Source organism: Epinephelus moara, chromosome 16 (genome assembly GCF_006386435.1).
Source record: "Epinephelus moara isolate mb chromosome 16, YSFRI_EMoa_1.0, whole genome shotgun sequence".
Lineage (NCBI taxonomy): Eukaryota > Metazoa > Chordata > Actinopteri > Perciformes > Serranidae > Epinephelus > Epinephelus moara.
Window position 1 is genome coordinate 24,599,692 of NC_065521.1, and position 17,018 is coordinate 24,616,709.

The following is a 17,018-nucleotide window of genomic DNA, read 5'->3' on the forward strand; positions in this document are numbered from 1 at the left end:
GAGCTTCTGCACTGGAGCATCATGCTGACCAGGGCAGCCAGCGGGACGGCCGCAGCCCTCTGAAAGGATTATGCTGAGCTCATTGCTTTTCTCCTTTCATGCATAGAGACAAAACGCTGGCAGTAACAGTTTCTGCTGGTTTCTATGATCTGTTTGTCTTGCCATCACTGTTGAATCTGTGTCCAAGAATGGCTATATGTATTTACCTCTGCACTCACACTCCAGAGAGCTGTGCTGGAAAGGCATCAGAGGAATATACAAATATAATCCATGCACAATTTTAAGTCTTAAAGATGTGGGTAACTTTGAAAGTTGAGATTTAATGTGATCTATCACATCAGCCTCATAACAGCCTGACATTTGGATGTTTTTTCAACACTAAACAACATGACAAACACAAACAAAATGTGTCACCACTATATGATGAACAACAGTGGTCGTTTACTTTTTGAATTAAAAAATAAAAGTGTTGATGATGTTGTCCTGATTCTGACAGTTTATTAGTTTGCCAGTTGGTGCACCTCTATTGTGATGAGTATTATGTCCTTCTCATGACTCCCTCAGTCAGTGGTAAGCCACCTTTTGTGGGTTTAAGCCCACAGTTTAGTTTCACAGGGGATGGTGTTGAAAAGGTGCTTGCATTGTGTTTTCCTGCTCCCTGGGTCCAGACTGCTGACACGTACACAATAACATGCAGCCACTAAACATCTCACACTGGAGCAGAAGCTCTGGCCTCCACTCACCACACTGTGGTGAACACGTGTATTGCAGGACACATGAGGTGAAGAACTAAAACATACAGTATCAGTACTGTATGTTAGGCTTCAGAGGTGCTGATAAAAAATCCTCAGCAGCAGGGGAATATTTATGTTCTACTCCCTTCAAATGATTGATTTATATAAGCGAACAAGCATCCTTGTCATCCCATTTACAAGAATCTAGGGTTCTCATGCCCATGAATAATCTACTGACTGATAATTAATTCTAATAATAGATCTACTGAGCATCACCAAATCAGGAGGTAGCATCTTTGCTCATAACGTAAAAGGGAAGTATGTACTGTAGTTTAGAAAAACCACACAGCAATGCAAAAAATACTCAGGGAATCTACAGCATAAAGGAATTCCTGGTTTCTATTTCCCTTTTGTGTTCAGTATAAAACCACAGAGAAGATGGGAAGCCCCTGAAATACCCCGTGTAAAGTCAGAGAAGTGAGAGCAGAGTGCTCTGAATCGTTAGCACTACTCAGTGGTTACAAAGTAATATTTCACTTTTTCATGGGAACTGGTTAAAGGGTAGATTCATATTTTTTAAAGTTTAAATATAATTTTCACATGCTCATATGTAAATTAAAAGTGCAATCACTCACTATAATTGTTCCCCCTTTCCATACTGGCTGTGAAGAAATGTGGCTAGTTTATGGCTGTGTTTGGTTAGTAGTAGCTACGTTTAGAGCAAAAAGGTCACTGTTAGAGCTAATACTAGCCAATCATTGATATTCTCTGAGATTAAGGTGGTAAATTCACAAGTAAAAACTCACAAATCTACCACAAGAAAGTCAGGAGATGTAGTATGAATAGCAACAAAGTACATTTAGTCATGCATGGATTACTGAATGGGTAGGCCTACCATGTCAGGGGCCCACCTGGCCTTCATCTGCAAAATGTCACTCAAACTACTGTAACATGTACCGACCAGGAGGAGACTTAGAATGTCCACGAAGAGATGATGTCAAAGACACATAAAACCACAAAAAGATGCATAATCAGGGGCGTAAATATGCAGACAGTGCAGTTGCACTGCGGCCTATGGGATGGAGGACTCCAATTGCCACCTGGAAATAAACCCGTGATCAAAGAGCTCATGTTAAATGAAAAATAGTGTGATTTTCTATATATGCCCTCAAAAAGGCAAACCCATCTTCATCATTGTTTCCTGTTCTTGTAAAATAGAATCCATCTATAACAAATGACATGCTTATTGTACATAAACTATAAAAACTATTTAGTTAAACTAATAACTTCTGATTTTCTTTTGTAGTTTTTGTCATACAGGTATGTAATAATGATTGCTGGGTAATATCTATGCTGATGTTGTTGTACCGTAGCTAGTTGAGGTGGAAACGCTCTCAACACTGACAAGCTGGGCACATCTGCAAGTGGATGTAACATAAAAGCAGCTGTTGGGAAAATACATATACACCTAAAACTGTGTGTGTGTGTGTGTGTGTGCTTCATAACTAATAACTAGTCCACACTGGGGCCCATCCTGACTACCTTACGCCGCTGTGCATAATAACTAAAGTCTGCATATCGAGGCCTTCTGCATATCTGTGCCCAGGGGCCCACTTGTCTCACAATCTGCACATGCATTTAGAGAGGAAAATGTGATGTGTGAATGGCTGAAGCACAGGATATTCACAATCCACACAGGAGGCTGGGGTTGAAGTCTTGTGTGAGTCATCACTGGCCTATTAATTATAGTAGTTATTTAGTTGACTTATCATTTTTCAGTTATTAAGATGTATGCAGCTGCTGAATGCATGTTGTGTACATAAACTTAAGCAGAATAGTTCAATAGACCCTTATGTGTATGTGTCATGTCTCATTATTGCTAGTACACCCAGGAATAAATACACCCAGGTGAAAATAGCCACATTGACTATTTTTTTTTTTTTATACCTGGGGTGCAAAAAGCATTGCTGGCTACAGACACCTGGGTACCTCTGCCATGATGCTATATGTAAATAGTCACATTAGCTCTTCCACCCTGAGTTCAAATAGCATTGTTCTTAATTAACTTCTAACTTCTATTGATCCTTGTTTGCTTCTGTATTCATTTTGGTATTTTGTGTCTGTTCAGCTCTTTGGTTAACTGTAGTTGTTTCTAATGTGCTCTACAAGAAAAGCTTTACTTGACTATTGACACCCAGTTGCTAATAGCAACTGCCTTGATGATTTTGTCCCCCATCATTAGGGGCCGGGCAGCCTAAGCTGCCAGGACCCTATTGTTATCCTGCATGTTCTTCTTCTTCTTCTTCCAAGGAAATCCTACTTCCCATGCGCGAAAAATCACCAAACTTTGCACAAAGGTCCAGTCCCATGCCAGATTGCCTCAGCTGCAAAAACAGACCAATAGTCCTGATGGTGGCGCTACAGCAAGCCTCTAAAGTTCAAAATTTTGAAAATTCACAACAAATCAACCATATGTGCTACAGATTTGCAACGTTTATCAAAATGTAGCCCCAATACTGAAGAAACTTTTGTACATTTAAACCTATTGCAAATTATGAAGTCCATAACTCTGTTTTTTTCAAAAACTGTAAAACTTATTAAAGCTATCTCCTCCCACAATTTTTGCTCACTTGACACCAAACTTGCTACAGAGCATCTTCAGACTGTCCTACACAAACGATCCACACAGATTTTTGATTTATCCAAAATTGAGCCTACAGTGCATCAAAAAAAAAAAAAGACAAAATTTTGGAGTCATGGTAGAATAGAATTTTATCTCAAAAACTGAATTTTTCAATTGGAGTCAATGCAAAAATGGCATTTTTAAACATCAGTTTTTCACTTATGGAGCCAATAAATCATTGTTAAAAACAAATTACCAACATCTCCATGCTGTCTAGATGCAATATGTGTATTTTCGGATTTTTGTCTTAATAACTGAATTTTTGACAGCCGTTTGAAATCTGCCTTTACACACTAACAGCTGCTGACTTGCACACAGGTGACTGGCTTAGTCAATTTGTGAAGCTACATGTGACATTCCTGTTTGCCAGTTAGCTCAGTGAGATAGAGGATGGCTTTTGGTGTTGAAGATTGTGAGTTCAAGCCTCAGCTCGTGCAACATTTCTATATGAGAAATCTACCCAAGCTTTTCATAAAGGTCCAGTCCCATGCCAGATGTCCTCAACTGGAAACACAAGACAATAGTCCTGATGGTGGCGCTACAGCAAGCCTCTAAATTTCAAAACTTTCATAACAAATCAACCATATGTGCTACAGCTTTGGAACTTGCACTTTGAAATTTGCTTTTCCATGGCATGGATGCTACTGTCTGGCACCCTGATGCTTGGCTTAGTCAATCTGTGAATCCACACATGAACTGTCACTTGCCAATTAGCTCAGGGAGATAGAAGACGGACCTCAGTCTCCGAAGTTGTGAGTTCAAGTCTCAGCTAAGGCAGAACGGACATTCTAATGTGAAAGTCCTATGTTCAGGCATCATGCTATGTGGATTAGAGACTACCAAGGTTAAAATAATTATGATTAAAGGGAGTCTTGCGGAGAGACAAATACTCTTTATCAACACTTTTCCCTGTTATCCCTTGTCTCTTTTCCCTGTTTATTTGGCTTAGCTATCAGTCAATATGCAGAGTCTCTCCAATAGCTACTTTTACATTTTAAAAAAATGTTTTCATCGTTGTCACCATGGATAATGTTTAGCTTTAAGCTAGATCAGGCCAGTTTGTTCATAATTGCTAGCAGTTAATGTTATTCTTACTTTCTTGTTCTTGAGTTTTTTCTTTCCTTTGTATGTTATGAGTCTGATCACTTCAACCACTCATCCACAATTTGAAGGGCATGCCATAATTATATGATGTAACTTCTATGTTGTGATATGCTTTGTTTTAGTGTGTGTGTGTATTACATGTTTCACATGGGCTTCTACATATACCACACATTCAGTGTTTTATGATGAAATAGATTGACTTCTTATCAGTATAATGAGCTAGAAGTTGTTTTAAACATATATACCGCAGAGTTGTCTCTTGCTAATTAGCTCAGTGAGATAGAGCATAGTCTCTTATGCTTAGAATGCCACCTTTTTTTCATCTTCCTACACTCTGCTTGTTGCTCAGAATTGCCTAATTTTGCCAAAAATTGTCCAGCCCAGCTATAATTGAAATTGGAGCTGTGTTAGGGATCTCTTTGTGGCCAATATGAACAATTACAGTAACCAGTATTTCTTTGTGCCTGTGGACATACAAGTAATGGTTTTAAGATAGATCTGGAAAAATGAAAACCAATCTTTTATACATTGTTTGATGCTGTAACCACATTCCCACAAAAATAATTATTTCCTCAGTGGATTCTTTCTATGAAACTTCAGTGATGAGTTAAGATATTTTGTAACTTGAAATAGTGATGCTTAATTATTAGAGCCTTGTATTCAACAGTCTTTAACAGTTTATTAGAAATGTATACTCAAACTCCCACAGCATAAGACAAACGCAAAAGTGTTCAACATGTGTTGAATCAAACACACAAGCCTCCAAAGCATAGATCTGGTGTATCTGATTAACAAATAGAACCTGTATCGTTAAACCTATTCAGGAAACTCTTGGTAGACTACATAGGATTTCTGCCCTCACCTCAGTATGCATATGGAAGAAAATTAATCTTTGTACCTGCTACAATGTGCAATATGTTTTGTACACTGGCATAGAGAAACAAACTCGCCTTAGCAAAGGTATGATTATATGCGAAGATTGTACCACTCCACTACCATAATCTCAACACAAGCTGTAAGTTGCACAAGCATATCTGTTTATTTTAAATGCTGAAATATGTTTTTAAAAAATGAAGTTATTGTTAAATATTTGCAGATGTTGGCATACATTGGAAAACCCATTTCAAGCGGAACGCCTGCTCTTTAAATTAACAAACAAAATAAGTGCATTTTACAATACAAACATTAAAAGGGGAAAATCTGTCATTAAAAAAATCTACTTTTTTTTGGAAAATAGGCATTTAGTTTGTTTTTCATTAGAAATCACAATGTTCAATACTTAGCCAAAAAAAAAAAGAAAAAAAAAAAAGAAAAGAGAGAGAAGGTGTAAGACATCAGCACATCCCATTACAGTCATTTAAGTCAACGAACAATAACATTTTCATTTGAACAGAATTGTCCATGCAGAACAGAACAGCAAAGCACAGCACTGTATGTCGCTATGGAACTCTGTGCATGTCTGTATCCCACAGTCACTCCCTGTCACTCCCTGGAGGGGTTTCGCTTTGGAAACTGCGTAGAGAGATGAGGTCTCCTCTCCAACATGGCTGCCAACTCATGTCTAGTCTCTCTCTTCAACCAACTTATAGCCTGCTTTGTTTACTACTGAGGTGGCATCCATGTTCATCTACTCAAGGTCAGGCAATTCTGGAATAGAGACAAAATTAAAAATGTGATTAGATTTGAATCCAATAGTCCACCGATCAATAGTTATGACATAAACACTAAGGCACAGAAAAAAGCATTTACAAATAGTTCACAAGAAATTAAATAGAGGTGATAACACCACAACAAACTTTGGTCCCACAGGCTTTTTGAATGTCGTGCAGCCATATTCAAATTAATACTTAAAACATATTTGTTTGTGATTTTATAGCAAAAGTTAAGTATCTCTTATTTAACTTGATGTATTTTACTGTCAGAAAGATGGTCGTTCCATAAAACTGGGCTGTCTATGCAGTAAAAAACACAAATACTTGAAATTGGTGCTATGTGACCAAAGAAAACAAGAAAAGGGCTTTGGCATTTGTGGGTGACATAATCCGAGGTTGTCCGTTTTGATGCAGAAAACCATATGGAGGCCGGCAGGTACCAATGATCTGGAATTACAGCTTATGAGTGTACTAAAATATGTTTCTGAAAACATTTGAGGCGTGAAACAGTCAACGATCATCACTGCCTAGTTTTACTGTCTGTTCAGAGTTGGTCTGCATTTAAGAGAGATGGGCAGCTCTGTTTCACAATCTGTTTCTATACTCTGTGTCTGTGGTGGTGGTGGCATACAAAAATACTGAAGTACAAATGATATGATATGATACAAAGCTGGTTATCTGGCGTGGAATCAAGCCCTTTCTAACATAACATCTAATGTCAAACAAATCCTCATTGGGTAGGTTTTCGGTTTTCCTTTTCAAGATTCAGATATTCGTTTTCTTTTTCTTGGAAAATGACAATAACAAAGTTATAAATCTGTGTTTCAGACACATTTATTTGTGGCAGCCAGCCACAACATCAACATTAACTCCCACAGCTTTTCTATTTACTTTTTTACTATTTAAAATGGACCGTTCAGTGTGGGATATCAGCCACTGCTGCTGTGTTAGCTTGTGCCAACTGCAACGTGTGTTGTATGCCCAACAATAGCCCCTTTTTCACCAACATGTCCAGGAACTTTTATTACCAGGAATTTGTTTACCTGGGTAAAAGAATTCCTGGTAATCTGTATGGTTTGCGTTTCCACCGCACCTCAAAGTTCCGGAAAATCTATTCAAATCAGGCTGATGACGTAGTTGATTCGCCGTTTACGTGTGTTTACATGTTCATGCTTGCAGAACACATGTATTGATAAAGTACTGGCTTCTTACTAGCTAAGGTTTAACTTCACTTACAGTAACGAGTGTAGCTGCCGTCAACTCGAGTCATTTTCGAGTTATCTTAACTTCGTTTCCACCACTGCCGCTCGGCTGTTCACCAGTTATCGTGTCGTGTAGGCATGTGTGTGTTTGTGTGTGTGTGTGTGTATATGGAGGAGATCAGCACCGACACAAAAGAACCGATACCGTTAGCGCTTACTGGTACTACGGTCTTCGAGTACCAGGTTTCGGTACCCATCATTAATCAAAACACAAACGAAGTGGAGCTTGTAGAAATTAAATAAAATTTGCAGTGGCTGCCCGTGCCAGGAAGTGTGGAACACTGCAAGTGTGTGTCCCACCAATCAGCGTTCTTCAGCACACAGCCCCGCCCCTCAGGAATTCAGGGTAATCTGAAAAGTCCTACCCCACAACTAGGTACTTTTTCAGGGAAAGTTTGGGGTTGAAGGAAAGTTATTTCCCCGGGTAATTTCGGTGGAAACGCGTAAATGATATAAGTCCCTGTGGTGGAAAAGGGGCTAATTGCATTTGAGTCGGGCCCCTACCTACCTACCCACCAGTTAGCACATGTAAATGAGCACCCTGCTGAGCAGCATCCTTTTCTCCCTGACCTGTATTGTCGGACAATCACGTAATGACAGTGGTTGCCCTAAGCCTTAACACTGTTTGTCATTGTTGTGAAATTAAACCACTATTGAAAAATCTCAGCCAGCTTAATTTAGGCAATAGCCCACCATTACGCTTAACAATGAGTAAGCTACTCTGTTACGAATTCACACCATCTCCCTCCAACTCTGGCAGATTCAGCATCTGGAGATGGACACAGAATTGATTTCCCACTTCCACGTTTCTTCATAAACCAAAACTCAGTTTGAATTAATGTTTCCATCTCCCACACCACAGCTCTGATAACTCATCTAAACATATCTGGCATGTGGTTTGATGATGCATGAAAATGTCCTGCACAAAGAGCGCAGAGGAGGAAAGGAGAAGTGCGGAGTTGTACAGGACTTCTCCAGAGGCCAAAAACTGGTATTCAGAAAAGTCCTACCATACTACATGGGATGACTTAATCTTTCCCACAAACATTTGATAGCTTATTTAACAGATCCTTAAGGTCATATCTGTATGCACTTGGCACTGCCTAGCATTATGTCTGTCTTCTCACCCCATGGGATCGAGTGACTACTGATTATAAATTACCTGATAGCTCTTTTAGAATAGTACTTACTTTCATCGTCGCTGTCTGCAGATTCATGCTGCAAAATAAAACAAGAACATATAAAGACAATTTTTCATACACTGCTTTACCTGGTTCATGTCAAATGGATAAAATTTTACAAAACACCCCTTATCCGTTAGTAAGAGTATAAAGCATATAGAAAAGTACTATATGTGCTTAAAAAAAACACACCCATACCTCTTCTTCTGCACCATCTAAATCCGGTAGATCATCCCCTCCCATGTTGTTCATCATCTGGAGAAATGCACAGGAGGCAAAAATCAACATGTCAGCACTGGAGTATATCTGGACCCATACTCACTTTAGGCACTGTGTACGTTTAATACACCTACCTCTGAGAATTTGTCAAAACTTGACAAGTCCTCATCTGATTCATCCTCCCAGTCTTTCCAGTTACTGAAGTTCACACTCAGCCAGTTGCACTAAGTAAAGATAGATTTAAGTGTTTAAGTAAGGCAATGTTTTACATGTAATCAGTAGCTGTGTTTTTTAATGCTGATATCTATTTAGCTGTTTAAAAGGTAGTATATAATTATCTGAGAGTTTCCATGCCTTTAGTCATAATTACCAGGACAAGGCAGTCAGATGCAAGTTTTATTAATATGCATCTTAAATAAATCAGCGTAAACTGGCAGTACCTGGTTTGCAACTGTACCGCCACGTGATTAATATCTGGGCATTGACAAGTTGTTGTTTTTTGAAATTGAAACTTACCTTTGTCTTGTCTTTGGTAAGTCGCGGCCATGATTTCCCAGCCTCTGCTTTTCGTAAACAACACAACACAGATCTGTCAGTGCGTTTGTGTTTGGAGTCCTGTGTGGAACAGAGAGAGTTTGATGAAGGCTTTAAAAGAAAAAAATACATGGTAGAACTGCAACTCTGTCTACAGCTAACAAACGTACTTTGGGGTCAATCTCCCCGAAAAGTTCCACTGAATTATGCTGTTTGACATTATCTGCTCCACTGACACAGCTGTAAGGGGAAAAGAAAACAGACCATTATATTTCCTTTACAACTGCCAACTACTTTTGTTGTCATTCTGTTCATATACCATGAACAGGCTCATATTTTCTTCAAGAGGATTCTTGGGAAGATAATAAGGAATATTCCCTTTTAATGTACTACAAATGTAACTCACCTGAACTCAAATTTGGACTTGTCAAAAATTACTTTCACATCTTTACTGTCCTCCACGCAGAACTCTACAAAAACAGTGTCCCGTCTGTCCCACCACTTGGCTGTTGCAGGCTGCCTAAAGACAAAGAGTAGAAAGAGAGATTAAGTGACAATACTATCCAACATAATTTAATGCAGGTTATGTAACGTATTAATTATTCAAGAAAAAACAGTGTTCTGCTTATTAACATTGGTTGGGCATGTCATTTTTTTTTTTTTACATCAAGGGGATATTTATTATACTGTGGTGGTCCATGTGTTTAGGCTGCAGTGCATGTAAGCGTCACTCATTCATCTCAGATGAGCATAAAAGTCCAAGTATTCTTTACCTAAAGACAATACTGTGTTTCCCTAAGAACTGGTGAACAAACCCTTTAATCTAAAAGGTGCACCTGCTATCTTTCCCATTACAGATAGTACACATGTATCAGAGCAATAGGCTACTTAGATTATCAAACTGAGAGGGAGTCGGGTAATGCTAACGTTGCATTAACAGTAAACTGTATGCTTATTTGGTAAGGGCAGTGAGAACAATATTTGACAGGATGAGTGCTGTCTGTATAACGTGTACCACTGACAAGCATGTGTAAGTTGGCATTAGCTTACGTTAGCTTAAGTGAAACCTTCCGAGCTAATCATGACACCACGCTTTTCGGTGCCAACATTAACGTTACCCTTGTGTTGCTTGGCATTAGCCTGCTAGCAAATGATAACGGAGCTGATGTAAGAAAAACTAGCTCAACTAGAGTTTATAATCTTCTGGGGCATGGTGGTGCCAAATTAAACTACGTTGAGGGAAAGTTAGCTGTCAGTGGATTTTAGTATTGACATCCGTGTATGACTGCGCCGCTAAGGCTAACTCGTGTGCTTAACGTTAGCTCAGTTAGCTAAGGCTAGCTGGTTGACCCTCAGTATAACGTTACCACCAAGACTGGTAGCTAGTTAGCTACGACCGTTAACGGCTACATAGTAAACCCAACACTTACATCTTCACTGTTTTAGCAAATAAAACTCCCTCGTCGGACCACGGTTTAGATAATAGTACTACCTAGCTGTGGCGCCCGGCAAAACTGATATTGAAACGTAAATAGTTAACTCCAGCGTTAAAGACAGATGCGTTGGTGTGTCTTAAAACATCGCGTGTTTTCCATTCTCGTGACGTAACGTTACACCCGCGTTCCACGGGCGTGTGCACAAGCACTCAACAGACCGAGGCGGTCGGAGACAGTTCTAGAACGAGCGAGCTCAGTGTTCCAGAGCAGCCCGCGAGCTCCACCACGTGTTTGGTTCCATAGCAGACAGTGGCACAAGGTGACTAACTGATGGCTATATTAACACTGGCATGATTAATATGAACTGAAAAATGGCTGCAAGTTGTTAATAGCAGGTTTCCTTGAATCCTTACACTTTTGTTGAGTGGGAGCAAATATTCAGATCCTTTGAAAATACTCCTAAATAGTCCAAGCAAAAGACCTGCACTGAGCATGTTTTTCAAAAGTAAATGTACCAAGGTATTCTCAGCAAAATGCATTTAACAAGTTATTAAAGTAGGCTACTCAATGCAAAAGTGCGTATGCGACTAGGGTTGCCACTAGCCTGCATTAGGCTATGGATCATTACCTATAAGTTTCATTTACTTGGTGGGGGCAACTCATTTCATCCATCATAAATTTTCATGTAAATTCTTTATTTGTAAAGTAGTATATAAATCTGTCAAAAAATGTTGTAAAGTAGGTTACAATATTTGCCTTAATCTAGTGGAGTTTGATAATAAAGTGGCTGGAATAGAAATATCAAGCAAAATACAGCTAACTTAAGTTAAACTTTAAGCTTGTAATGTTAACTCGTGATGCTTAGACAGAGGTGTATGGTGAGCAGGTGGTGAGCTGCTTGCTAGGATGAGTTAGCTGAAGAGGCTTGGTTGGTTTGTGGAACACCCACCTGATGACCCTGTAGACTGGCTTGCACTCTTAACATTCAAACAAATTCATTTTGATACCATGTTCCTTAAGGCAGGTGGAAGGGACACAATTCAAGAAACATTTTTCATACCAGACGGGCTGCTAGTTAGTGGCTACTGGTGAAAATAGTGGAAACAGTTACACAGTGATGGTGGTTGGACAGTTAGGCCAGCCATAATCTCTATAAACAGATTTTGCATATCAGAATCTGTAGGCAACTGGACAAGATTTTTTGTAGTCTGTTTGTAGTACGCGTAATTTTGGCCAATCACATTTGAACTAGGGATGTCAGTTACTGCTATTTTTGCTTTTGATAGCCACCACCTATTAATCGTTACTAAAAAATTGAAAATGATGTGAAATACAGGAGGCCTCTCCCTTAGGTCCAGCTCTCCATTGACCCAGTGTGAGCTTAAGCACCCCACTTCAAAGTGCTATCTGTTTAGAGGTGGTAAAATTTCAATGTGTTGTGATGTAAAGGTCTTTGCTTTTATTTTATTTTCTATTGCCTTTGTTGACAGACAGCTGGCTAGCTGCATTAACATGAAGTGTTCACCGCCCACCCTCCGGACTCCACTGCTAAGCTAACATTACCCTTGGTTGCTCTGCACAGTGCACCAGCTGGGTTGGGTGGGAACTAATATTAGCTAGCAGCACCACTCATTCGCATGAATTACTGCTGGTAATGCCGTCCCGCTGGCTGGACGATGTTGCTGCAGAAACATAGTGGCCACCCTCGGTCTCCCTAAATGTAGCCCCAGTGAGTAAGCAGCTTCATTTTGAGCTGCAATACCCCTTTAGCACTGTTAACTATGTTAACACCACTAGCTGTGCTTGCATTGTTAACAGTGCGAACAGATCGAGCAGCTCAAATTGAGCTTACTTACTTACCAGAACCTGGGGGGAGATCGGAGGGTGGGTACAATGTTTCCATAGCAACACTGTTGGGTCAGGACGGCGTTACTAGCGGTAATCACCGAATTAGTGCATCGCTAGCTAGCTTGCACCTGACCTGTCTGGTGCACAGTGCAGAGCAGTTAAGGCTAGCTAACCAGTGGTGACCAAAATTTGGGCAGTTGGCACTATTCGTTGTGTTAGCATTTTAACACAGCTAACTGGTTGTCTGTCTCCCACCAGATCCGGGTGGCGCACAGTGTAGTAAACTGGTGAGTAGCAAAAATGTACAGGCTGACATGTGTTAACAGTCAAAAATATTCTTAGCGGTTACCATTTAACCAACCATTCATAGCCTATCCCTAGTTTGACCAGCAGTTAAAAAGTCTGTGTGGAGAGGTGGAATGCATCGGCCGAAATGCAATCTTGGAACCCACTGACTATCATCGGACGATGACTTAGCTTTATATTAGCTTTTCAGTAATGTATCTGCATTCATATGCAGATATTTGGTTATAGAGATTAGCCAAAATGATGGCTCTCAGAGGAGGACGTTTTGGATCCACCTTGCTACATTGGATCAGCTAAATGTATTGGCCCTCGCTCCCAGAGGGTAGATCGTTGTCAGACAATAGCCGATGGTTTCCGAGACTGGGCCCACCACTGTAGTTTAAACTGAGCAGATAATGTAGATGTAACACTGTGTATCTACTCTTTGTTGGGGTCAGAGCAGAAGGTAAAAGAAGCTTATGAGTTAGGTCAGGGCTAGTGAAGGAGTCCCTTGTTAGATCCTCCAAAGTGACTAAGACTATGGAGAAAATAAATGAAACACGTTCATCTGGTGGCATGAGTTAGAGGAGGTCATCAATCCTCCCAAAAAGATGCTGCTGATTGAGAGAGTGTAGCCTACTTTGACAGTATCATGGGCACAGTAGAGGACTGAGGGCCTTCGTTCATTTGGAGATGATGAAATAGACAAGGACTTTTATTGTTTGGTTGTGGGTAATTTCGCAACAGGGAAGAGCACAGATGCAGTGGTGGAAGCCATCATGCCACCCTGCACAGCCTGCTTCTCAACCAGCTTATTAACAGATGCCATTTTAGCGTCGCTCTCAGCCATGATATCAGAGTGAAGCTTAGCTTTATCACTTTAGACCCCCCCATATGAGCGGAGGCTGTCAGAGGCACCTGCTGCTGGAGTTTGACTTCTCATGGTTTTCTTGGTGGGCCAAAACACCTAAGCAGCAGGGAAAGACAAGGAAACTGTCAAATGACTTTAAAGACCAACAGGATCCCTTTGGGAACAGCTTTAGGCAGTTGGACTTGGACAAGAGAGAGAAGATAGGCTGAGAGGCAGTGCTACTAATATGAGGCTTGGCAGCTGTCGATAGAGCAAGTGAACAATAGCGTGAAGGCAGGGAAAGAGAGAGCAGCTTGGATAGAATAACAATGCAGGAAGCTTCTGAATGTGTGGGACATGAGTGGTGATGTCAGAAAGGATGGGTTGAAAATATTTAAAGAATAGGTGTTTGACTCAGGTAGGAGTGACACACGCAGTACAAAGGAGGGTTTAGTGGATGGGTGTAGGTTACTGGTGACAAATAATCTTTCTTTCTTTCCAATTTTGACCGCCTTGTGCCAGATGTGTGTTTCAAGGACTAAATGTAGTGCCAAAATAATGGCAGGCCTTGTGGGGGATAGTGGACACAAGGGAGGGAAGACACTTTGGAAACGAGAGGCTGGAAGTAGTCAGACAGAGTTTTTGTCGGCCACAGGAAGGACTGTAGTTGAAAGACACAATAAAATAGCTCAGTAAGGCTGGTTATAGGTTCTGATACCTTCAATGGGGAACTTCACCTGTTTTCAAAATTCATACATATTATTCCTATGGTCTAAGACAGTCCAACAACATAAGTAAACATGAACAGTTCTCCCAAATCCAAAAACTAGAGTGTTTAAACTCAAATTTGTGATGTCATTGGGTATAAAGTCTGCAGCTACCTCATACACAATGAATTAGGAAAGATATTATATATCAGTGTTTCCCAACTGGTGGGTCGGGTTTCAAAAGTGGGTCGCGGGTCCATTTTGAATGGACCGCAAGTAACTCATGAACATGTCAAGTGCCATTTCCTGCTGTAGAGTGACTGACTAACAGACAGCTGCTTAACAGAGACAGCAAACTAGCTGGATAACATGGCTGACCTCAAGTATGATTCTGAATATATGAAACTGTGTGGACCTTGAACTGATGACTAAAGAGAAATCTGGACGCGGTGGCTGGACCAGTTGGGAACCACTGTTATAGATGACACTGAGAGCACCCAGGGAAAGGCTCTGAGTTTATGGGTACATTTTCTGTTCCAAATCTGAGAACACTACAATAGAATAAAGCTCACTTGGGTATAACAAAGGAAAACAAACATTCTGTGAAACAAAATTAGGCTCCCATTTATTGTCTATGGAGCAGCTCCAAAATTTATACCTATGACATCACAAGTTTGAGACTTACTTCTCTGGTTTCTGGCTTTAGAGTAGCTCATATTCACAAATATTGATTGAACTTTTATAGGCCATGGAAATAACTTTTAGGTGGTGTTTCCTGTCAAGGTATAGACGGAAACAACACAGAAGAAGTATTGAAACTTCTCCAATCAAACCATATATGTATTTGATATTCTCTGTTCCCAGTTTTAGAAAAAAATGACTGTTTGTATGGTTTTGACGTGTGATTGACCCATTACCACAGCAGCTAGAACCCATTCAGCTTGCCGAGATGTCCCCAAGATGTTCCAAAGTATGGCTATACTACATGCATGTGGCGTCTGGTAGCATTTTATGCAACTGAATGCTTCCATTCTCATTATGGGAATCAAATAAAGTTAAAAAAAAAAAGGCATCCAATGAGGAACTCTCTTGGTATCAGTATCACTCTGAGGGTCCTGATTCTGGTACTGGTGTCATCATTTTTTAAACAATACCCAGCAATACTGCTCAATCCCAATTTAGCCCATTTAGAGGAGGGGACATGAAGCCTGGATGAGAGTGACAGACAAGTTTTCAGGATGATTGCCCATAACAGCTTTGTGTATGATTAAAAGTAGAACCTCAGTAAAGCAAACCAAACTAGCAGCGTCGGTCTTTAAATTTAATTTCTTTCAGTAATCCAACATTTAAAAAGTTGTGTATCAACATTATCTACCTTATAATGCAACATTCCTCCAGATAGATGTACAGTAATTGTTATTTCTCTCAAAAGATTCCACCTGTACCTAAAGCTGCTGAAGAGAGTGTCTTTACAGTGAACTAGTCTCATGAATTAGTCATCATTAAAGAAAAGAAAGACATCAGTGAAACCTGAATTACCTCCAGGAGCTCTCTGCAGCTACAATGTGATTTGAATGGGGAATTAACCATAGCTTGCTGTGCTGCTGTCTTTTCTACCAGTCACTCTGGCAGATAATAAGCCATAATTTGGATGCATTATTGTGGTGTTAAAACCTAATTTCCTCCCTCATTGTGGTCCAGTTGACAAAAGTCTCCCCACTGGCCTGATTGTAATGATGCAATTTACAGAGTTTGTCAAGCGTACTGTTGAAACTCTGGCTGTGGTGAAGGAGCAGTTTCTGTAGCTTAAGACAGCATAACTGTAAACAAAAGAAAAGAGTTATATGTGTATTCGTTAGGGATGCACCGAATATTCGGTAACCGAATATATTCGGCCGAATATTGCAAAAAACCACACATTCGGTATTCGGTGGAATAAGTTAAAAGCAAGGCGTGTTTTGATAACGCAATCAAACAGCATGCCGTGACCGGCGGAGTAAAATGTCGGCAGTGTGGCAATCCGTCCGTGACCGCACTCGCATTTGCGACTAAAAATAGTTTTGAGCAGCAAAATAGGCTTAAATCATTCAGCACGCTGTGCGAGCAGCCTACAGATTTCAACCAGCAGCAGAAACGAAAGGCGAATCCCACCGATTGTGGGTTGAACGGGGGTCTCAGACACAGACAGTAATGTATTTCTGTCAAATACGGCGGCCATCGGCTTAACGTTACCGGCGACAGAGAAGTCGGCTCCAATAATATCCTCTTCTTGGCGTCATGACTGCCCAGAAGCACCTGAACGGCCGAGCCAGCCGAACACAGGTCTATGTGATGTGTCAGAGGAGAAACGAGCTGTTCACGGCCCACAAATCTTGCCGCACTTTAGGGACTGTTCGTTACTTATGAAGGGACTTGTCAGGGGAGGAGGGTGGCTGGTTGATTCTTATTTTATTTATTTATTTTATTTTGATCCCCCCTGTGTTAATCACTGATTGATGCTGTTTTTAAAGTATGAATAAGTCA

General features: G+C 40.4%; 2 protein-coding genes across 2 annotated transcripts in view; one reads left to right on the plus strand and one right to left on the minus strand.

Annotated features, from left to right (window-relative positions):
* Window positions 1-5,184: 5,184 nt before the first annotated feature.
* ptges3a (prostaglandin E synthase 3a (cytosolic)) lies at window positions 5,185-10,988 on the minus strand. The gene is made up of 8 exons (XM_050064347.1): window positions 10,800-10,988; window positions 9,776-9,889; window positions 9,540-9,609; window positions 9,352-9,450; window positions 8,970-9,059; window positions 8,815-8,871; window positions 8,626-8,653; window positions 5,185-6,168 (listed from the first exon to the last, which is right to left on the minus strand). Coding segments are annotated over exons 1-8 (480 nt in total). The 5' UTR covers window positions 10,802-10,988; the 3' UTR covers window positions 5,185-6,148.
* Window positions 10,989-11,036: 48 nt separating this feature from the next.
* Window positions 11,037-17,018, plus strand: part of dtx3 (deltex E3 ubiquitin ligase 3) — a 17,147-nt gene continuing 11,165 nt past the window's right edge. The window contains exon 1 of the mRNA XM_050064352.1: window positions 11,037-11,124. The gene's annotated coding sequence lies outside the window, so the exon portion shown is untranslated. The remainder of the gene's footprint in view (window positions 11,125-17,018) is intronic.